This window comes from Dipodomys merriami, unplaced genomic scaffold (assembly GCF_024711535.1).
Source record: "Dipodomys merriami isolate MVZ:Mamm:240054 unplaced genomic scaffold, mDipMer1.0.p SCAF_177, whole genome shotgun sequence".
NCBI lineage: Eukaryota > Metazoa > Chordata > Mammalia > Rodentia > Heteromyidae > Dipodomys > Dipodomys merriami.
In genome coordinates, this window is record NW_027203126.1 from 977,479 (window position 1) to 1,001,400 (window position 23,922).

The following is a 23,922-nucleotide window of genomic DNA, read 5'->3' on the forward strand; positions in this document are numbered from 1 at the left end:
CAGGAATCCAAAGAAGTAGATAGGAGAAGTGAAGGAGTTGAGGATATGGAAATTATGGGATTGGCTGAGGGATGTGTGGAAAATAAGAGAAATGGGTGTCAAGAATGGGCAAAGTCTATTTATTAGACATTATGTGGAAAATGAACTATGTAACTTATGGGCAAGGACCGGAGGGAGAAACTGGGGGAAGGAAGGAAAGGGTAACATTGTCCAAAAAAGAAACGTACTTATTACCTGACTTATGAAATGGTAACCCCTCTGTACAACACTTTTATAAATAACAATAATATTATACTTTTTTAAAAAGCCAGGTGCCAGTAGGCTTACACCTATAATCCTAGCTGTTCACGAGCCTGAGATCTGAAGACCATGGTTCGAAGCCAGCCCGGGTAGGAAAGTCAATGAGACTCTTAGGGCATCTCCAGCTTAACCACAAAAAGCTGGAAGTGAAGCTGTAGCTCAAGTGGTAAAGCACTAGCCTTGAACAAAAGATGCTCAAGAACTGGCACCAAGAAACAAAAAACAAGACTATAACTAATGGGGAGTATAAGAATTCATCTCCCTCCCCCCCAAAAAAGAACAGAATATTTAGGGAGGAAGAGTGATGATGATTCACTTTACACCTGTGGCTATGAAGAGCCATAAGTAGGAGGTCATTGGTGGCAGGAAAACAAGTAGAATTCAGGAGAGAGATATTAATTCTGAGTAAAACCAGCAAAAATTATTATTGGTAATTCCCATGTAAATGGATACAGATTCAATCACAAAGAATTGTGTGTGTTTGTCTGTGTGTCTGTGTGTCGTGGGCTTTGAACTGGTCTGGGCACTATACCTGAGCTCAAGCACTCTACCACTTGAGCCACGCACCACTTCTGGTTTTCTGACAGTTAATTGGAGATAAGTGTGTCACAACTTTCCTGCCCAGGGTTGGCTTTGAACTGCAATCCTCAGATCTCAGCCTCCTGAGTAGCTAAGATTACAGGTGTAAGCCCACCAGTTCCTGATTACAAAGACATTTTGTCAGTGGAATAAATTTGGTAAAAATTTTGGAACTTTGGGGTTTGCTTTTTTTTTTTTTTTTTTTTTATAGGTGCCATAAATGTATACTATGAACCTTTTCATTTAGCCTTATGCTAAGCCAACAAACCTCATTTTATTTATTTTTCCTTTCTTTTTTGGGGGGGGGGGCGGGGGGAAGGGGTCCGGTCGTGGGGCCTGAACTCGGCCTGGGCACTGTCCCTCAGCTCTTCAGCTCAAGGCTAGCACTCTACCTTTTGAGCCACAGCGCCACTTCTGGCTTTTTTTCTTTTTGCTTATGTGATGCTGAGGAATTGAACCTCATGCATGCAAGGCAAGCGCTCTACCACTGAGCCAACTTCCCAGCTACAAACCTCATTTTAGTTATGTAACTTTCCTGAGAAGTAAATTCTGAGCTCCATGAGGATTTGCTGCATATGCTTAACTCATTTCCTCTTATTTCTCTAGGGCCTATTCCCTGGTGGATTCCAGTCAAGTGTCTACATTCCTGATATCCATCCTCCTTATTGTTTATGGTAGTTTCAGGTAAGGGTTCTCCAAAAGGATTGAATTCTGTTGTATCTGGAGGAAGTGTTGCTCTGAAAATATTGGCACCAGAACTTCATATTCTGTAAAGAGAAATGGGACTTTGGCAGGATTTCCTTTAAGGCAGAATTGTTCTAGTATTGTTCTTGAGTTGGCTGCTGGTAATCTCATTTTGGTTTTTGCTTGTTAGTACAAACATGCAAATGCTAATTGCTTAAAATTCTGGTCTGAAAACAATGACTCCCTAAAAACACTCATCATTGGGAAGGTTATAGAGAGATCCTGATGATGATTGTAGCAGGGAACAAATAAATATGGAGCCAGGTGCTGGTGGCTTACACCTGTAATCCTTGCTGCTCAGGAGGCTGAGATCTAAGGATCATGGTTCAAAGCCAGTCTGGGCCTGGAAAGTCTGTGAGACTCTTACCTGCAATTAACCACAAGAAAACCAGAAGTAGAGTTGTGACTCAAAGTGTGGTAGGGCAGGGGCTAGGAAGTTGGCTCAGTGGTAGAGTGCTTGCCTCCTATGCATGAGGCCCTGGGTTTGATTCCTCAGCACCACATAAGCAGAAAAAAAGGAAGTGGTGCTGTGGCTCAAGTTCTTTAGCCTTGAGCTAAAGAACTGATGGACAGCACCCAGGCAGGCCCAGAGTATAGGCCCTGTGACCGTCAAGAAAAAAAGTGGTAGGGCACTAGCTTTGCAGAAAAGCTCAGGACAGTGTTCAGCCCCTGTGTCCAAACCCTGCGACTGATAGAAATAAAAGTAAATGGAAAGTCAATTCAAAATACAAGAACAACAACAATAAAAAGCTTTTTCCCCCTCTGACCCAAATTTGAAAGCTAAAATTCAAAAACTAAATTCAATGTTGTCTTTACCCTGACCTTAGAGAAATCACTCCTCATTGTGCCCACTCCAGTATTAAAATTAACAAAAATATGGTATCCTTAAGATATTAAGATTAGGGTAGAGAATGTGGCTTACTTGGTAGAGTGCTTGCCTACCATGCATGAAACCCTGGGTTTGATTACTCAGTACCACATACTCGGAAAAAGCCAGAAGTGGTACTGTGGCTCAAGTGGGGGACAGTGCCCAAGCCCTGAGTTCAAGCCCCAGGGCCAGCCAAAAAAAAAAAAAAAATACTAAGATTAAAAATTATTTATTTTGCCTTTCTCATTTTTAAAAAATTTTTTTTATCAGTCGTGGGGTTTGAACTCGGCCTGAGCACTGTCCCTCAGCAATTCAGCTCAAGGCTAGCACTCTACCACTTGAGCCACAGCGCCACTTCCGGATTTTTTCTTTTTGCTTATGTGGTGCTGAGGACTCGAACTCAGGGCCTCATGCATGCAAGGCAAGCACTCTACCACTGAGCCACCTTCCCAGCCACCCTCATATTTCTTTAGTAGAATGCTAGGATCGAGCAAAAGCTCAGAGACTGCATTCCGGCCCTTTGTTCAAGCCCAGGCGGCAGCACGCCCACCCCACCCTCAATTTTTTCAGCTACAAGCCAACTTTTTAAAATTTAAAACTTTAAACTTTCAGTGTTGTTAAATTTTAAATAATATTTGGGGACTGGAGGCATGGCTTAAGTGCTAGAGTGCCAGCCAGTGAGCAAAAGCGCCAGACATAAGTTTGAGTCCAAAAAAAAAGTTGCTCAGGTGAATTAGAAACTAACTGCTTGTGTTAAGAACATAGACTCTCAGCCTGGGAAGTTGGCTCAGTGGTAGAGTGCTTGCCTCGCATGCATGAGGCCCTGGGTTTGATTCCTCAGCACCACAAAAGCAAAAAGCAAAAAGCCAGAAGTGGCACTGTGGCTCAAGTGGTAGAGCGCTAGCCTTGAGCTGAAGAGCTGAGGGACAGCGCCCAGGCCCAGAGTTCAGGCCCCATGACCAGATCCAAAAAATAAAAACAAATTTAAAATTAAAAAAAAAAGAAAAAGAACATAGACTCTCATAGACGAACATAAAAAGATACATTATTTTATAGCTTTTCATATTGGGCATTCAGTGTTTTTTGGATGACTGTGTCACTTTTCAATGGAAGCTGGTGGTGTTGCATGAAAATGTGTTTCAGCAAAAACAATTAGGCTAAAATTATAGGTACACAGCAGGTGACCATCTTGCCTTAGAAGTATGGCCTGAGGTCATAATAAAAATATAGTGAATGGACTGTTAGTTCTTCCACTGGTTATTCCTGACTAGATAAATATGGAAGCAGTCCAGACATGTATGCTGTTGCCAGCTGAATACAATCCCATAGTCTTAATACTCACGGCATGTTCCAGATTTTGTTTGTTTTGGCAGTACTGGGGTTTGAACTAAGGATCTAACACTTAACAAGGCTAGTGTTCTACTACTGAAGTCACACCTCCAGCCCTTTTTTGACTGCTTTTTGTTGTTATTGTTGTTGGTTGTGGTGCTTGAACTCTGGGCCTGAGTGCTGTCTCTCACTCTTCAGCTCAGGGCTAACACTCTACCACTTAAGCCACAGTGCCACTGGTGGTTTACTGGTGGTTTTTGGAGATTAGAGTTACATAGACTTTCCTGCCTGGACTGGCTTTTGAACCATGATCCTCAGAACTCAGCCTCCTGAGTAGCTAAGATTACAGGCCTAAACCACCAGTGCCCTGCTTACGTTTTCTTATATCTAAAAGTCCACTGTCAAATTCAAGATCACAGGGAATTACCCTGTATCTAAGTTTTGGCCCTTAGATTATTTAAATTGTTGAAATTAGTAATACATTAGCAGGAAATGAGCCAAGTAGGCAGGCCAAGGTGGTTTCTGTCTGTAATCCAGCATTTGAGAGACTGAGGCAGGAGGATCCTGAATTTGAAACCACCTTAGACTACATAGCAAGATCATCTTTAATAAAAGAAGAAAATGAAGCCAGGCGCTGGTGGCTCATGCCTATAATCCTAGCTGCTCAGGAAGCTGAGATCTGAGAATCAAGGGTTCAAAGCCCTCCCAGGCAGGAAAATTCATGAGACTCTTATCTCCAATAAACCACTGGAAAACGAAGTGGCACAGTGGCTCAAGTGGTAGACCGCTTGCCTTGCACTGAAGAGCTGAGGGGTAATGCCCAGGCCCAGAGTTCAAGCCCCATGACCTACCCAAAAAAAAGAAATGAATCAAGAGCTAGCATAAGTAATTGAGAAAGGGGGAAAAAAAGAAATAGTAAGCTTATATGTATGGAATATTGTTTAATGAATAGTAGTAGATAATTCTATATCAAAGATTCAGTCACTACAGTCTACTATGCTTCTTATGTCTCCCTTCTCCATTGAATGTAAAATGCACATGTGTGAAATCCAATGATGCTTTATGCGTGTTTGTTACCCCTGTAGTCCATAGATCTGTTCAGAATATAGAAGAGATTGTGTTGCTGATTAAATCAAAGCTGACCTGGTGTAAAGAAAGCAGTACTTACCAGCAGTGCTGGAGATGAAGTTGGCACACCCTTTCTGACCCTTTCCAGAAGCAGCTGTGTGCTATGAAGAAGGCTCTGTGTGGGTGTCCTTTGACCCAACCTACATTCCTCCTTCCAGGTTTTTTGATTGTTTGGGTTTGGTTTTTGTTTTTTGGGGGTATCTTTTGTTTTGTTTTGTTTTTGCCAATCCTAGGACTTGAACACAAGAATCTAGGCACAATTCCTGAGCTGCTTTTGCTCCAGTCTAGCACTCTACGATTTGAGCCACAGTGCCACTTCCGGCTTTTTCTGTTTATGTGGTAATGAGGAATCAAACCAAGGGTTTCATGCATGCTAAGCAAGCATACCACTCAGCTACATTCCCAGCCCCCAGGTTTTTATCATAAAGAAGTAATTATCGATGTGCACAGATATATAGCTGGAAAATGCACCTGGGCTGGAATGCTTTCATCTGCAGACAGGAAAGCTCTTGAACTGATAGACCTGAAGGAATGTAGTATATTTTTTTAATGTGGCAATAAGAACTCCTTCATAATTCAAAAGGCATTTTCTTTCTTTCCCAATGTTAGCAGCTTAAAATAATCTCTAAATACTTCTCTGACATACTTTTTTTTTTTTTTGTCGGTCATGGGGCTTGAACTCTGGACCTGAGCTCTTCAGCTCAAGGCTAGTGCTCTACCACTTGAGCCACAGTGCCACTTCTCGTTTTCTGGTGGTTCATTGAAGATAAGAGTTTTACAGACTTTTCTGCCCAGGCTGACTTTGAACCATGATCCTCAGATTTCAGCCTACTGAGTAGCTAGGGTTACAGGCATGAGCCACCAGCGCCTGGCTCTGACCTACTTCTTTCATAAGCAATAAATTAACTATAAATTACCTATAAATTTTCCCCCCACAGGTCTCTTAATATGGACTTTGAAAATCAAGATAAGGAGAAGGACAGTAACAATTCTTCTGGGTCTTTCAATGGCAACAGCACCAATAACAGTAAGAAATTATGTTAGTTAACTTTGCTCCGATAGCTCTTGATTCTTACTCCAGTTAATAAGTTACTGGGTTCAAGGTTCTGTGTTTAATATAACAATAAAATCAAATCTGAATTCTATAAATCTATTACCTTTTTATGTTCTAGATCCGAACCACTGATTTCTTTATTTGCCAGTCCTGGGGCTTGAACTCAGGGCCTGGGCACTGTCCCTGAGCTTCTTTTGCTCAAGAATGGTGCTCTACCACTTGAGCCACAGCACCACTTCAGGCATTTTCTGTTTATGTGGTTTTAAGGAATCGAACCCAGGGCTTCATGCATGCTAGGCAAGCACTCTACCACTAAGCCACCTTCCCAGCCCTGAACCACTGATTGCTTTTTTTTTTTTTGCCAGTCATGGGGCCTGAACTCTAGGCTTGGGTGCTGTCCCTCAGCTCTTCAGCTCAAGGCTAGCACTCTACCACCTGAGCCACTTCGAGCTTTTTCTGCTTATGTGGTGCCTAGGAATCAAACCCAGGGCCTCATGCGTGCAAGGCAAGCACTCTACCACTGAGCTACCTTCCCAGCCCCACCACTAATTTCTTACATACAAGAAAGTCATGTCTAAAAGCTTGCTGCTGAGATTTTTGTTTCTCAAAGATCAGACTTTATTTAAAGACACTGATGAAGCCAGGTACTGGATGCTCATGCCTATAATCCTAGCTGCTCAGGAGGCTGACATCTGAGGATTGTGGTTAGAAGGGCAGGTGAGTCTGTGTGAGACTCTTATCTCCAATAGACTACAAAAAGAGCTGAAGTTAGAACTGTGGCTAGAACCCTAGCCTTAAGCCAAAAACAGTGCCTAGGCCCTAAGTTCAAACCCCAGAGACCAGCACTAAATACACACACACACACACACACACACACACACACACACACACACACACACACACACACACACACACACACACACACACACACACACACACACACACACACACACAGTTCAAACCCCAGAGACCAGCACTAAATACACACACACACACACACACACACACACACACACACGATGATTTTGTGTTGATCCCAAATTCATTAAGTGACAGGGTGGGGGTGGGGGTTAGGCAGTACGTGGGTCTGAAGCCAAGGCTTGCTAAGCTCAGCCATGCCTTTAGCTTTGTAATTCACTCGTTGTTGGTGGTTGTGGTTTTTTTTTTTTGTTTTTTTGTTTTTTTTTTGTCAGTCATAGTGCTTGAACTCTGGACTTGGGCGCTATCCCTCAGCTCTTCAACTGAAGGCAAGCACTCTACCACTTGAGCCACAGCGCCACTTCCAGTTTTCTGGTGGATTATTGGAGATAAGAGTCTCATGGGCTTTCCTGCCTGGGCTGGCTTTGAACCATGATCCTCAGATCTCAGCCTTCTGAGTAGCTAGGATTACAGGCATGAGCCACTGGTGCCCGGCAATCACTCATTTTTAAGATAGTCTCTCTTCTTGCCCAAGCACATGCTTAAACTGATTCACCTGTTTCAGGCTTCCTATAGTTGCTGGGGTCACTAGCATGTACTACCATATCTAGATTCTATCCGTTGAGAAGGAGTCTTATGGACTTGCCTGCCTGGACTGGAATCACAGTCCTCTCAGTCTCAGCCTCCCACGTAGTCAGGATTACAGGTTTGAACCACTGGCACAGAGCCATTCAGTGACTCTTAAAGAGAGCTAATTGAAGTACTTGTAAAAAACTAAGCACTGTGAGTATCTCCCCTGACAGTTAATGCCTGAAAATGACTGCTTTTGGCTAGTCAAGCACTCTACCATTTGAGTCATGATCCCAGACTCTTTTACTTTCATTATTTTTCAAATAGGGTCTCACTTTTTGCCCTAGCTGACTTAGACCATGATCCTCCCAGTTTCAGCCTTCTGAGTAGCTATGATGCCCAGCTGAATACCTGGTTTTTGTTTTAAATAGAACTGTATATTAAATAGCAAATGTGCGGCAGATTTATTCAGAATATCTAAAATAGAAACAACCCATTGATGCATAAAATAAATTCATATGGTTTATCCATACAATGAGATAGAATTGAGCATTAAAAAGAATGAAATACTGATACATCTGTACTGATACACTGCAGATGTGCCTCAAAGTATTATGTCAAGTGAAAGAAGTCGACACACTGCATATTGTGAGTCCGTTTATATGAACCTCCCAAAACAACAGCTGTATCTAGACAAAATAACAGATATATGGCTTCCTGGAACAAAAGAAGGAAACTAGCTATAAATGAGAGCTCTTGTGCAGCATTCAGATTGTTTAAAAATTAGATTATAGTGATAATTTTACAGTTTGTAAGTTTACAAAAATATCATTGAGTTATGTACTTAAGAAATCATAAAAAGGGCTGGGAAGGTGGCTCAGTGGTAGAGCGCTTGCCTTGCATGCCTGAGGCCCTGGGTTCGATTCCTCAGCACCACATAAGCAAAAAGAAAAAAGCCAGAAGTGGCGCTGTGGCTCAAGTGATAGAGCGCTAGCCTTGAGCTGAAGAGCTGAGGGACAGCACCCAGGCCCAGAGTTCAGGCCCCCACAACCGGACCCCCCCCCCAAAAAAAAAGAAATCATAAAAAAAAGAAATCATTGAGTTAATATACTTAAAGTTGAGTTATATACTTAAGTTTTTATGTTATGTGAATTATACCTCTGGAATTATAGAAAAAGTTGATGCTTATTATGGAAGAGTCAAGTTAGAAATGAGTCTTGTCAAGTGCTGGTGCCTGTTGTCTGTAATCTTAGCTACTAAAGAGGCTGAGATCAAGAGGTTCATAAAAGCCTGGTTAAAAAGCCAGGCTAATAGCATGGTTCAAGTAATAGAAAACCAACTGAGCAAACATAGGCCCTGAGTTCAAACACCCTCCCATATTACAATTTAAATCATAATGAAATAGTACTACACACCTGCTAGAATAGGTAAAATTAAAAACCCCAACCACACCAAGTATTAATAAGGTTATTAACAAGAAAGAAGCCTTTTACATACTACTGAGTGTACATTGGCACAGTCACTCTGGAAAGCAGTTGAACACGCTTCGGCCCAGCAGCCTTGCCCCTACTTATATACCCCAGTACAAGCATGTGCATGAAGCACACACAAGCACAAGCAAATCAGCATTATGTGTAATTGCCAGGTACTTGGAAACAGCCCAGATGTCAGGCTGGATAAATTTTATATTCATACAATGAAACTTAGTTCCTAACAGCATAGATGATTTTCATAATAAAAGAAGCCAGACACCAAGAATACATGTGCCACAGTTCAGTATACAATGAAGTTCAAAAACAAGAAAAATAAGATGGGCGCCAGTGGCTCACGCCTGTAATCCTAGCTACTCAGGAGGCTGAGATCTGGGGATCAGTTTGAAGCCAGTCTGGGCAGAAAATCCACCAGACTATTTCCAATTAAACACCAAAAAAGCTAGGGAACAGTGCCCAGGCCCTGAGTTCAAATGAAACAAAGCCACATACACTCCATTGCCTGACATCTTGAATTCCTTACTGAACTATAAAGATTGTTGGACATGTGTGGGTGGGATTTTCTTTGTTAGCAGAGAAAATACACACACTAATACTGTGAAGTCCATTATATCTGGAAATTGCTTTTTGTGCCTTTTTTTTTTTAAGAGTTTGTACTGGGGTTTGAACTCAAGGCCTTGAGCTTGCTAGGCAGTCACTCTACCACTTAAGCCACTCCTCTGTCCTGAAAATTTCTTTGTTGTTGGTGGTGGTGGTCCTGGAGCTAGAATTCAGGGTGTAGGTGCTGTCCCTGAGCTCTTTCGCTCAAGACTAGTATTCTACCACTCATCCACTTCCAGTTTTCTGGTAGTTAATTGGAAATAAAGTCTCACAGACTTCATTGCCCAGGCTAGCTTTGAACCTCAATCCTCAGATCTCAGCCACTGATTAGCTAGGTTTATAAGTATGAGCCATAGTGCCAAACTGGAAATTACTTTCAATCCCTCCTATTGTGTAATTTATAAGGATTTGGTAAGCATTTAGGCAAAGAGTAAAAGTCAGTTTAAAAAAAAAATGGTCTACTTGGGGCTGGGAAGTTGGCTCAGTGGTTGAGTGCTTGTCTTGCATGCATGAGGCCCTGGGTTCGATTCCTCAGCACCACATAAACAGAAAAAGCCGGAAGTGACTCTGTGGCTCAAGTGGTAGAGCACTAGCCTTAAGCTGAAGAGCTGAGGGGCAGCGCCCAGGCCAAGTTGAGGCCCCACGACCAACCAAAAACAAAAACAAATGTCTAGTTGCCCATGCAATTGTAACCCTTCTGTACAGTATTTTCACAATTAAAAAAAAAAAAGTAAAAAAAAAAGTCTATTTCATAATCAGATGCTTATTTAGCTGTGTTTATAGAATACGGAAAAATAATGTTACTGTACATAATTTCTCATTCCATATGTTTTTCTTAGGCTGCCTTTTGGCTTTAAAGATAATGCAGTTGGATTTTCTTACTTCTTCGTAGCTTCAGCTGCTCTGTTTAGCTTTGCTCTTTGTTTTGCCAGTCACTGGAGTTTGGCTAAAATTTCTAATTAGTTTGTGGCTTTTCCTATAGGGTGGTTTCTTGTGGCCCTGTAGGAACTGCAGCACTGAATTGGTGTGTGTTGGTTGTCATATTGTCCACACCTAATGGAGCTTTACTTCTCTAGAGCATTGCCTCCAGTTCAAATCTGTGTGTTCTTGCTAATATTCTAGGAAAGATTTTTGTATTCAGTTTTGCATTTTGGTTACACACTTGAAGATTGTTGTAAATATGTCTTACATAAGCTAGTCATTATATAGTCTTTGTTTTACCAGATATTTTTGTTCATAATTTGTAATAGATTATAAAGATGTTTTGTTTGACAGAAGAGGGAAGGGTGGGGTGTATTTTCAGCTTTATATATTTCTTTTAAGAGGTTTATTTCTTATTCCTACCAATGATCATTTATTTGAGAAACCATTATTTTTTCTAGGCCCTGGCACCTGCAATATCTTGTACTTCTTTGAACTATTGTAAAGCACTTAAGTTTCAAAAAAAAAAAAAAAAGCCTTAGATAGGGCTTTAGTGGCAGAGTGCTTATCTGGAATTTGAGTGGCCCTGGCTTCTAGTCTCAGTACTACGGGGAGGAGGAGATTTAATAAGATGGCCCCATCCCCAGCACTTTTTTTTTTTTTTTTTTTTTTTTTTGTCGGTCGTGGGGCTTGAACTCTGGGCCTGGGCGCTGTCCCTCAGCTCTTCAGCTCAAGGCGAGTGCTCTACCACTTGAGCTACAGCGCCACTTCCGGTTTTCTGGTGGTTTATTGGAGATAGGAGTCTCACGGTCTCTCCTGCCCGGGCTGGCTTTGAACCGCGATCCTCAGATCTCAGCCTCCTGAGTAGCTAGGATTACAGGCGTGAGCCACCAGCGCCCGGCTCCCCAGCACTTTTTTAAAATACTCTGCAGGTAGTTTCAGTGAGCAGCCAAAATTTGAGAACCACAGTGCCTAAACCTCTCTATCTCAATGTTACCCTCTACTTATTTCCTATTTAGATCCCTTAAAATGTTCTCAAAATGTTTCTACTTTGCTGTTTGTGGCTATGACTTACTTGTTCTTCCCCCTTCCCACCAAAGTGAACTTGAGTATATTGAATCCAGAGGATAATTATGGCAGTCAGTGAATTTAAACTACCACCTCCTTAAATTATACACAAACCACAAGTACACTCAAATAGACTAGAGTGAGTTTTTATCACCTCTCTGTGTTTCTGGTTTGGATGTGTTGTTTGTGTGTTGTTTTTTGTACCCGGCCATCCATGTCAGTGGCATAAGGTACTAGCTCCATTCAACAAGTAATTCTTGGCATTTACTATAGTGAAAGCAGTGAGGAGAGCTAGGAGCTCACACTCTCACAGGGCCTTGATACTCCATACATCACATTTTGTTTTGTTTTTGTGCTATATTGAGGCTTGAACTCAGATACTCTCACCTAGCTTTTTCTCAGTCATGACTGCTGCTCTACCATTTGAGCCACACCTCCAGTTCCAGCTTTGTATCTGTGCATGTTTGCATGCACGCACATATGTGCATGGTACTGGGGCTTGTTCAAGGCTCGTGTTTACCACTTGAGCCATATCTCTACTCCTGGCTTTTTTGCTGGTAGGTTGGAGATAAGACTCTCTCAAACTTTTCTAACTGGGCTGACTTCAAACTGATTCTCAGATCTCAGCCTCCTAAATAGCTAGGAGTTCAGATATGAGCCATCAGCATCTGGCATCAGTTCCAGCCTTTTGCTGTCTCACAGCTTTGTCTGCTCAGGCTTTGCCCAACCTGTCCTCATTTTGATGAATTTATATAAGTGCATGGGCACTGTGTTTGTTATGTAATTGATGATTAACATGTCTTATTTCCCTTCTTTCAGGTATCCAAACCATTGACTCCACCCAGGCTCTTTTCCTTCCCATTGGGGCATCTGTCTCTCTTCTAGTAATGTTCTTCTTCTTTGATTCAGTTCAAGTAGTTTTTACAATATGTACAGCAGGTGAGTCTCTCTAATTTTATTTAGCCTACTAATAAATGTTACTTTTTTTATCAAGAAGATGGTATTCATCATATGCCAGTAGCTCACACATGTAATCCAAGCTACCCCAGAGGCCAAGACCTGAGGATCACAGTTCAGAGCCAGCCCAGGCAAACAAATCCAAAAGAAACTCCAATTAGCCATCAAAAAAGCTAGAAGTGGAGAAGTGTCCAAGTGTTAGAGGGCCAGGCTTGAGCAGAAGAGCCAAGGGAGAGCATGAGGCCCTGCGTTCAAGTTCGGTACTGGTATTTTTTTAATACCAGTAAAATTAATATGTATATTTCATGCCATACAAGTTTTTATTTGTAAATTTGGCTCCCTTCCTACCCATCTCTTCCTTGAACAGATCAGTATACATGTGTTCAAACCTGTTAGACGAAAGCAAGGTAGAATGCTCATGCGCTGTATGATACCATAGCTCCTTAAGTTACCAGATAGTCCAGTTTGGCATAGTGGTCTTTGGCTGCTTCTACCAATGTCTTTGAAGATAGAAATATTGATAGCTTATCAAAGTAATTCAACTATCAACTTTCTGATTTGTTTTCAAGCTGAGCAATAATAGAAATGTAAAAATCACCAGCAAAATGCCATGTTAGGAAATTTTCCCTAGGTCCTCTACTCATCTTTTCTTGTTGAGTTAGGAAAAATGAGAAAATCTACCCATGTGTCTGCCTACTTCAACCTTAGAGCTTGTCTGTGCCATAGTAGTGTGTCTTCTGGTGATGTGTTAAATAGGTGAGGCCCCAAGTTCCCCAAAACCAACACATACACAAACACACACAAGTGCATGCACGTTCTCTAGTTGTTTCCACTTGTCAAGTAAGGTATTTAAAAAAATTTATTGTGTAATAATGCCATATAATTGATTTAAAAAATTAAAAACATTAACCATACATTTTTCTTTCTCTAGTTCTTGCCACAATAGCTTTTGCTTTTCTTCTTCTCCCGATGTGCCAGTATTTAACAAGACCCTGTTCGCCTCAGAACAAGTAAGGACTTGTGCCTTTGCTCGGAGTTTATAAACATGTGTGGCTTTCTCTTATTGGTGGTGGTGTCACTACTGAGCGTCGATACTAAGAACACAATGCGAAGAACTTTGGGAAGGGAGCTATGCGATCTTTATCACTGGCAGACAGTGTTTCCTTTCTCACCTTTCATAGCAGAGGAATACACAACGTTAGGAAGTAGGGGCCATTGCAGTGTGCTTCCTGCTTAGATTATGAAAAGCAAAATAGTTTTCACTGAAGCAAAGCTTTCTATCCTGGTGAAGTAATGGAATATAGGAATAGTGGTTCTGTTCACTCTGTTTTCTATGGTGACCCAGTTATGTCAGCTATTTTGGTTCACTGCCAAAATGTTCACCTCAGTTCCTGAAGCTACTGCTCCATGGAATCAAGGGCTCTGCTGATGGGGAAGGTGTGCACTTAGAAACCAGTCACCAGGGGGACCTGGTTTTCCCTGGAATGGAGAAACTTGCAAATACTTCATTTCTGCTTAATGAATTGAATCATTGCCTTTCTTTCTGCATTTAGTTTTCCTCTTAAGATTGTTCTCCATGCTTAGTTTCTCCAAAAAGTGATTTTTGTCGCTTTGAATTGTTAAATACACATGTTGGTAATTTGATCAAAAAAGTACATTATCAAATGGGACCAGAAGTAGCATAATTCCTCTGGGTTTTTCTAGCTTACGCTGAGAGTGTCTTGGATCTTTTGCATTTCCACTGTTCAGGTATTGCTTACTGTTCTCATCCAGCCATCATGAATTCTGATCTTGAAGAACCGAAGGGAAGTTTGGATTTTGAATGCCATGTCCCTGTGACTCTGTTTTTCAGGATTTCCTTCGGTTGCTGCGGCCGCTTCACTGCTGCTGAGCTGCTCTCGTTCTCCCTGTCTGTCATGCTTGTCCTCATCTGGGTTCTCACTGGCCATTGGCTTCTCATGGACGGTGAGTCTGAGATTGGACATTTTTTTTTCTCACAGTGCTTGCTAGCATCGATGAGAGTTGTACAGGGGACTTCATTTTGACATGTCCATACAGTGTACCTGACCAAACATACCCCATACCCTTTCATCACTCTCCCTTCCCAACACAGCCTCCTCGTGCGCCACTGTTGCATTTTCACACATGGACATAAAGTCTTTAACACCCTCTCTGCTTCATCCTCCCCCACAGGACCTGCTTTTTGTAAGTGTATGCCAATTGTTCAGGGGGTTCCCTGTGGTATTTCACAGCTGTGTGTACAGTATTTTAATCTTACTGACTGCTTCCTTTCCCCATCCCACTGCCCCTCCTTCAGCAGCTCTCGTCATCCATACATGCAGCGCATTCCATACTGTGCACCTGCGAACGTTCTCTGCCTCTCTGCCACCAGTCCTCAATTATAAACATGTTCTAGGCCAGGTGCCGGTGACTTATGCCTGTAATTCTAGCTACTCAGGAGGCTGAGATCTGAGGATTGCAGTTCAAAGCCAGCCCGGGCAGGAAAGTCCATGAAACTCATCTCCAATAAACAACCAGAAAATCGGAAGTGGTGCTGTAGCTCAAGTGGTAGAGCACCTGCCTTAAGCTGAAGCGCTGAGGGACAGCACGAAGACCCAGAGTTACGACTGACAAAAAAAAAAATGTTCTAGATACATACAGATTCTGTAGTTTTCCTCAACAGTTTTACAGATAGCTTATTCAGAGTTGTACAATATTTTTTATCCCTTACACACCTAAAATATACTCCTTTTTCCCCCTTCTGCCTCAGGCTTTCTGTCTCTATAGATTTCTCTGTTTGGACATTCATGTCTGACTTCCTTCATTTAGCAAGATGTTTTCAAAACTCATCAATGTCATCCTTTTTTTTGGTCAGTGTGGGGCTTAAACTCTGGGCCAGGGCTCTGTCCCGCAGCTCTTCGAATGAAGGCTAGGGCTCTACCACTTGAGCCACAGTGCCACTTCTGGTTTTCTGTGGTTCATTGGAGATAAGAGTCTCACAGACTTTCCTGCCTGGGCTGGCTTTGAACAGTGATCCTCAGATCTCAGCCTCCTGAGTAGCTAGGATTACGGGCGTGAGCCACCAGCACCTGGCAATGTCATCCTTTTTATAACTGAATATTACACACTATTATATACCATTGCATATATAGAATACAGTATACATTTTAATGTGATGTGTATAATATACTCCTTTTTATATAGAGATATAAACATCTGTATATACTGGTTTAAGGTACAACAAACTCTTCTCTAATGACTCCACAGCATTTCATTGTGTATTGTTAACTATCTCAGTGTTCTTGATGGTTTTAACCCTGATGTAAACTAAGGAGTAACTAAGTTACGACTCAGTTTTTACAAGGCAGACACTAGGGTGGGTATGTTCGTCTCTCATGATTGGAAGTGTGCTAGGTAGAATTCAGTGCATACATAGTTTGGGAGTTTTATAAGGAAGATATATATATATATAGAGAGAGAGAGAGAGAGAGAAAATACTTGTAGCCAAGCACCAGTGGCTCATGCCTATAATCTTTAGCTACTCAGAAGGCTGAGAGCTGAGGATCAGGGCTCAAAGCCAGCCCCAGGCAGGAAAGTCTGAGAGATTCATTTTCCAGTTAAGCACAAAAAAACATAGGCCCAGAGTTCAAGTCCCATTACCAGCACACAAAAAAAGAAAAAGAGAAAATGTAAACCTTATATAGAGAACTAGGATTACCGACGTATACCACTATTACCACTATGCTAAACTTATCCAGAACTCTAGAGGACCTGTGCTATAGAAGTAGTCAGAGACACGGAGGTAGCTAGCAGGGAAGTGTTAATACGGAAGCATAGCATATTTGTGTGTGGATAAAGTCTAATGGAGAAGGAAGAGTGAATTGCTGAAGCATTTCTGCGTGAAGGAAGGGGGTGTGTGCTTTGGAGCGAGTTGACTAACCAGGGCAGTGCATTCCCAGCACAGGAGGGGCCCCAGTGGCTGCTCCTCAGTCCCCGTAGGTCCAGCTGGACGGACAGGGCTGCTCCCAGCTGGTCTAAGTGCCTGAAAGGGAGCTCAGGGCCACCTTTTTGTCAGAGCATTGCAAACACACAGTGTTCCCAAGCCTGGTGTCCACACACCTGATGCCTGGCCGTCTCCTCCCCAGCTCTGGCCATGGGTCTCTGTGTCGCCATGATCGCCTTCGTTCGCCTGCCGAGCCTCAAGGTCTCCTGCTTGCTTCTCTCAGGGCTTCTCATCTATGATGTATTTTGGGTGAGTGTCCACTGTTCCCCTCTGTGTTTGTATCCACAACCTGACTGTCCGGTCGCTCCCTCTGGTCCTGTGAGATGCATGCGTGGCAGCTGTGCTGCAGTAGCAGAGTGGGGGTGGAGACATCGAACCCTGCAGGTCCACCTGGGAGCGGGGTTCTCTTCCGGGAACAGCAAAGGAACACTGACCCTGCAGAATTCTGGGCTCAGCTCTGCAGGATGACCGCCAGTGCTTAAAGCAAGCTGCCTGCAGCTCCCGGTTAAACTGCATTTCTCCACCTCGGCAGGTGTTTTTCTCAGCCTACATCTTCAATAGCAATGTCATGGTGAAGGTGGCCACGCAGCCGGCTGACAATCCCCTCGATGTTCTGTCCCGGAAGCTCCACCTGGGACCCAATGTTGGGCGAGATGTTCCCCGCCTGTCTCTGCCTGGAAAATTGGTCTTCCCAAGGTAAGAGCTAGCTGTTGGGCCTCGTCCCATAATTGGGAGCCACTGCCTTCCTGTTTCTGCCTTGGGTGGGTGTCTGTCTGTCCTGCCATCGGCTTTCTGATCCAGAATGGGAGAGGAACAAGTTACTGCTTCCTGCCTGAGAAAGTGAGGGCGGGAAAAATTACACTCCACTAGTGTCACACAACACTGGATGGCTCCTCTTTGCACCATTTTTAATTGGCTAAAAATAGCTAGGTGCCAGTAGCCCATGCCTGTAATCCTAGCTACTCAAGAGGCTGAGGTCTGAGGCTCACAGTTCAAAGCTAGCCTGGGCAGGAGACCCCATCTGAGACTCCTGCCTCCAATAAACTACAAGCAAAGTCAGAAGTAGACGTGTGGCTCAAGTCGTAGAGCACTAGCCTTGAGCACATGAACTTTGGGCCTGGGTACTGTCCCTGAGCTTAAGACTGGCAAAAAAAAAAAATTGGCTGGAATTAATCAAATCTAGATCTTCACTTACAAGACATTTGTTTGTTTTTTTTTTTAAAGTTCTTGCCGGGCGCCGGTGGCTCATGCCTGTAATCCTAGCTACTCAGGAGGCTGAGATCTGAGGATCGCAGTTCAAAGCCAGCCTGGTCAGGAAAGTCCATGAGACTCTTAGATCCAATAAACCACGAGAAAACCAGAAGTGGTGCTGTGGCTCAAGCAGTAGAGCGCTCGCCTTGAGCTGAGAGACAGCGCCCAAGCCCAGAGTTCAAGCCCCATGACTGACCAAAATAACAACTTACGGTGACAGTGGTTCATTTCTATAATCCTAGTAGCTATTCAGGGAGCTAAGTCTGAAAATGAAAGTTTGTAGCCAGACAGGGCAGGCAAGCCACAGGACTCTTTATCTCCAGTTAACCAGCATAAAGCCCAAAGTGGAGACATAACTCGAGTGGTAGAGCACCAGCTGTGAGCAAAAACAAAAACCAAAGAGAGCATAAGGCTGTTTTAAGTCCCAGTACTTACTCTCACATTTACACACACGTTCTCTTTGTTATTTTTTGTTGGTCGTGGGCCTGAACTCTGGGCCTCAACTCTTTAGCTCAAGGCTCTACCTCTTCATACGTCCTCTTTGTAAACTTACAGTGTTCTGGTAAAAATTATACTGTTCGTAGTAATACAACCTTGTGAAAATTAATGCACTGTTTTAATGCCCTCTCTGTTAGCTAAGTACTTATTTGCAGAATGAATGTGACTTGGGCCTAGTGGTCCACACCTGTAATCCCAGTCACTCGAGAGGGGAAGGCAGGAAGCCTGAGTCAGAGGCCAGTATGGGCAAAGTTAATGAAACCTTATCTGAAGTGTGGGTAGAAATCTCTGTGTGAACACTGGCAAGAACAAATAGAAACAAAGGGCTGGGGGCACAGCTCAAATAGTAGAGCACTTGCGCAGAGGCCCAGGTTTAGTTGTAAAACTGGGGAAAGAATGAGTGACGGGCCTGGTGTTTGCAGAGGCGGTGGCTGTGCTGCTCACCCCAGCCTGCGTGTAGGCGGCGTTCTCGGAAGCGGCTCCCTCCTCAGTAGACTGCGCCTTTTAAGCTGCTCCCTTCAGAGTTAGTGTTCAGCCAGGCACAGTAGTGTTGTGCACACCCTTAACCCAGCCCTGTGGTGGCTGACAGGATTGAGACTGAGGCCAGCCTGGACTACATAGTGAGAGCTTGTGTTGAAACAGTAGATTTCCGTGTGCCATTCACGGAAGTTCTTTGACCTCTTAAAAAAGGTGGGCAGACTCCACACAGGGTGGAAGCTGCTTGTCCAGCGTGGCCGCCTAACATGCCGCTCTGCCTTGCAGCTCCACAGGCAGTCACTTCTCCATGCTGGGCATTGGGGACATTGTGATGCCTGGCCTCCTGCTGTGCTTCGTCCTCCGCTATGACAACTACAAAAAGCAAGCCAGTGGCGACTCCTGCGGCCCCTCCGGCCCTGCCAACATCTCTGGGCGCATGCAGAAGGTCTCCTACTTCCACTGCACCCTCATTGGGTACTTCGTAGGTAAGAGGCCAGTGTGCCCAGCCCAAAAGATGCCATCTGCTTGGTGCCCAGAGGCACACTGCACGCACATGCAGTTGCTGAATGGATGGCAGAAATCCTCTGAGACTTCAGTGAATGCCTATTAGGTTCCTGCTCCCATAGACCTTCATGCGTTCCAGCCCGTCTGTCGCCTCTCCCTCCCCAAAGGCAGACCTACAGGCAAACAGGAAGAGACTGTTATTATGCTAGGAATGGCTGTAACCACGCTCACACACACACCTGCTGTGGCAGGGGATAGGGAAGAACACACCTCCCCTGAACTAGCACAGCGCTGCACACTGCATCATTTCAGCCCAGGACCCTAAGGGGCCAGGCAGTGGCTTTACCCCCGTTGGGCACACTGAGAAACTCAGAGGCAGTGCAGAGCTGGAATCTAAGCCAGGTCTCCTGCTTGTGCAGCAGCGCACACACCGCAGGAAAGGGCCAGGCATGTGCTGGGGGGAAGGGCGGACATGAACACTGGGTGTGCTGGCCAGGACTGGGGGCGGGGAAACGGTGGCTGGACCACAGGCAGCCGCAGGTGACAGCGCCTCTCACTCAGTGTCTCTGCTCCTAGGTCTGCTCACTGCTACCGTGGCGTCTCGAATCCACCGAGCTGCCCAGCCTGCCCTCCTCTACCTGGTGCCATTCACCTTATTGCCGCTCCTCACCATGGCCTATTTAAAGGTACTTGAGAAAGCAGTGGCTCTTGTCCAGCTGGGGCGGAGTGTTGCTCACCTCACTGCAGGCCGTTCTGCTTCAGCTCTGAGCTCTTGATCACAACTGTGCTTCGCGTGCTGGACTCAAAACTCTCAGGACTCAGAGCCACTGGTCAGACCACTGTACCCTGGCTTGTGCATTAGTGTCCTGATTTTTCCTAAAGCAGTGTTGTAGGGCAGGCAGGGTGGCATCTGTGTGTAACCCCCTCTGTATGGGAGATTGAGGTCTCAAGTTTGAGGATACCCTGGACACCTTAGACCCCTGCTTCAACCAAAAAGGGCTGCGGAGGTAGGTCAGTGAAAGTGCTTTCTGGGCATTTACAAGGCCCTGGGTGGAGCTCAGTGAGGCTCTGTTTCCTCCCCTGTACCAAAGAGAAAAAAGCAGTGCCCTGTTGCCGCCTACCGCTTTCTAAAGCCCATGCTAAGTTCATGTGTGGAGCAAATTAAGAAAGAGTACTGGTCCTGAGGCAGTATGTGATTTTTTTTTGAGATTTACAGATAAGCAAATCCCATTTTACAACTAGGAAGCTGGACAGGTTTGTTGACTTGTCTAGATTAACTCACTGTGCAGAACTTGCATCAGGACCGAGCACGGACAGAACTCCTAAAAGGAGCTTCTCTCCTGGAGCTCCGGTTTCCCGAAGCGTTCGGTGCCCATGTCAATCTGTAACTCAGCCCAGTCCCTTGTTTCCCAGGGCGACTTGCGGCGGATGTGGTCTGAGCCGTTCCACTCCAAGTCCAGCAGCTCCCGGTTCCTGGAGGTATGATGGATCCTCAGACGTGACCACAGTGGCCGTCGTCATCCTTTCCTCACCTCGTGGTTTTGTTTCCTTTTGAAGCCGGCCTGGTACGGAGCATACCTGCCCCGGGACTGCGTGTGCCTGGCACGCATCTGAAGGAGCCCGGCTGCAGGAGAGGGTGCCGAGGCAGCCCCCGCCCCCGCGGCGCGCCGCCTCCATTTTTGTGGATCTGCACTGACTGTAACCCTGCGGGGAGATGGAGCTGAGACTCTAAAAGCTACGGACGGCAAGGAGTCGTTCTGGAACTTTGGAACACTAAAAGGATCAAAAATGTTAGCAAACGAAGTTTCTTCAGTGACCCTCCAAAACTCTGGGACCAGTTTCCCATGGGGGATTCAGTTTCCGAGAACCAAGACAGAAGCGCTTCTGTCTGATACTCTCCTTTCCTTTTTTTGGATTTATTAAATATTTTCTGTGGTGTGAAGTGACTTATTAAATCCACAGACATTGTGACTTCTTACAACACACACATAAGGATTTGTTGTAATACGTTCATGTCCACCCAGCGTCGTGTTGGCAGTGAACAAGGGCACGGTTTTTATACAAACGTACAGATATATATATATATATATATATATATACACACGTCTATATAGACACACACATGCGCGCGCATAGATATATACGAGTAAACAGAAGACAGCCTGCCAGGACGGTGCGGCGCGAGCCAGGCTGCTGGAACTCTGAGCATGTAGAGCAGTCCGCGTGGCCTCCCCGTATGAGCTGCGTCTCCCCCACGAGCGAGCGATCCTGTGGGCACCGCACCGCACCCGGACTGGTGGACTCGTGGGCTGCAGGGGACTTGTACTCTGAGCAGTGTAGCAAACTAGGGATGAAAAGTTGAAGACTTTTTGGCCCTTTCTTTTTACAGCTTCTCCCTCGCAGGATTTTTCGTAGTTTCTTCTCGAGCCAATGCATGTATGATAGCGGCCAGGCGTCCTTGTGCTTTCTGATCATAGTCATGTACTCCCTGTAAATACATTTTTCTATTTTATATTTTTTTGTATTTTTTTGGCATTTTGTTTCATTGGTGTGCTGTATTTTCCATGCCCTCAGTCCTTTAAGAAAAAAAAAAAAAAAAGGAGAAAAAAAAAAGCAACACAATCCTGTCCTTGCCGTTGTGATTATAGTCTTGCTTTCCCTGTGGTGGCGGCTGAGTGCTGGGGACAAATGTCACTGCTCCTTGCCAGGCACCTGCGGCTCACGCCTGTAATCCTCACTACACAGGAGGCGGAGATCTGAGGATCACAGTTCAAAGCTGACCCAGCCAGGCAAGTTTGTGAAACTCATGTCCAGTTAACCACCAAAAAGTTGGAAGTGGTGCTGTGGTTCAAGTGGTAGAACACCAGACTTAAGCAAATAAACTTAGAGACAGCACTCAAGCCCTGAGTTCAAGCCCCAGGACCAGCATACACACAGGCATGCATACAGACATAGCCACTGCTTCTTTGAGACTGGCACCAAATGCTAGGACTTGGGGAAAGCACAGGTGGGCCTGGCCCGCAGATTCTGAGCCTGTGCAGCGGTCTCTGCTGGCAGGCATTCATTATGACCAGCCTTTGTCACTTCAGCCTCAGGTGGCGGAGCACCTAGGCATTTCCTGCCACAGCTCTGGTTCAGTTGTGAAGATGTCAAGGCATTGAAACTGGCTCACCACACTGAAGGCAGAGCTGAAGACAGACTTAAGTGTGGCTTTGTCAGCCTTCAAAGGACACAAGTAGCTAAACAGGATGGAGCTGAGGGGACTTGAGGAAAAACTCAGGTGAAGGACAGAGAGCTATAATTAAATGGTGCCAGTTGCAGTGGCCCCAGCCTATAATCCCAGCTACTCAGGAAATAGAAATCGAAGGATCATGGTTCAAGGGCAGCTGAGAAAAAAATGACCAAGATCCCATCTGAAAAAAGGCCTAGTGCTCTAAAGGTTGGGGGGGGGGGGGGGCGGGAGAATAGGGTGTTCCTTCTTTTTGTCCACCTGTTAAAAATAGAACGTGCTTTGTCTGTCCTCATGCTACAGCTAACACCCAGCCTGCTGCTGATGGCAGAGCCTGAGAAGAAAGTAGCTGGCTGCTGTGAAGTAAACTCATCAGTAAGAGCCAGAGGTGGGAGACAGGAGGGAGAGGGGCAGGGGGAAGAGAGACGGTGGAGGGGGGCGTTGTTAAACCTCTTTGTATAACTAAGTAATGAAAGAACAAGAACTGGTGAGAGGGAAGTGGCGCTGTGGCTCAAGTGGTAGAGCACTCGCCTTGAGCTGAAGAGCTGAGGGACAGCGCCCAGGCCCAGAGTTCAGGCCCCATGACGGAAAAAAAAAAACAAAACTGGTGAAAGGTATTGGAGAGTGATTCAAATAGTAGAGTGCCCGTTTAGCAAGTACAAGGTACTGAGTTTAAATCCCAGTACCACCAAAGAAAGAAAATAAAATCTTGCTGGTGGCTCAACCCTATAATCCTTAGCTACTTAGGTGGCTGAGATCTGAGGCTCATGGTTCAAAACCATCATGAACAGGAAAGTTTGAGACTTTCTCTAACCAGCAGAAAGCCAGAAGTAGAGATATGTGGCTCAAGAGGTAGAGTACCAGTTGTCAGTGAAGAGCTGAGACAGCGCTCGAGTCCTGAGATCAAGGCCCAGCACCAGCACCAGCACCAGCACACACGTTTGTTTTTGTTTTTGTTTGTTTTTGTTTTGGGGGGTGGACGGCTAGGAATGTTATTTAGTGGTAGAGTGTTTGCCTAGCATCCATGAAGCACCCAGGCCCAGAGTTCAAGCCCATGACCGACCAAAAGAAAAAAAGCTCAGGGACAGTGCCTGGGCCCTGAGTTCAATTCCCAGGACTGGCAAAAAAAAAAAAAAAAAGTTTCTCTACTTCCAGCAGTGAAATTGCATCTGGACCAATGGCTTTCAACAAGTGCCAACCTCACCACAGACCTGGCGCTCAAGTCTAGCCAATCCCAGTCACAGGACTTGAGCCTCTTCCTTCTGGAGGGGACAGACCAAGTGAGACTTTCACCCAGAAAAAAAAAAAATCTCCATGTCTGTGCAATTTTCACAGTTAACTGGAGATTCCAGTAGGTTCTGACCCATGTTTGCATGTAGGCAGACCCTTCCAGAGCAGTACCTTGCTCCCTGTCCTTACCACCCAAGCCACACT

The 23,922-nt window shown here is 44.8% G+C and overlaps 1 protein-coding gene across 2 annotated transcripts in view; it reads left to right on the forward strand.

The window, feature by feature from the left end:
- Positions 1 to 21,771, forward strand: part of LOC138829842 (signal peptide peptidase-like 3) — an 80,212-nt gene extending 58,441 nt beyond the window's left edge. For both annotated transcript variants that reach the window (XM_070026390.1, XM_070026391.1), the window contains 10 exons: positions 1,486 to 1,563; positions 5,887 to 5,975; positions 12,389 to 12,508; positions 13,458 to 13,536; positions 14,379 to 14,491; positions 16,672 to 16,778; positions 17,062 to 17,225; positions 19,041 to 19,240; positions 19,836 to 19,945; positions 20,673 to 21,771. In XM_070026390.1, the coding sequence (XP_069882491.1) occupies positions 1,486 to 1,563; positions 5,887 to 5,975; positions 12,389 to 12,508; positions 13,458 to 13,536; positions 14,379 to 14,491; positions 16,672 to 16,778; positions 17,062 to 17,225; positions 19,041 to 19,240; positions 19,836 to 19,945; positions 20,673 to 20,744 (1,132 nt within the window). In that variant the 3' untranslated portion in view covers positions 20,745 to 21,771. The remainder of the gene's footprint in view (positions 1 to 1,485; positions 1,564 to 5,886; positions 5,976 to 12,388; positions 12,509 to 13,457; positions 13,537 to 14,378; positions 14,492 to 16,671; positions 16,779 to 17,061; positions 17,226 to 19,040; positions 19,241 to 19,835; positions 19,946 to 20,672) is intronic.
- Positions 21,772 to 23,922: the final 2,151 nt, after the last annotated feature.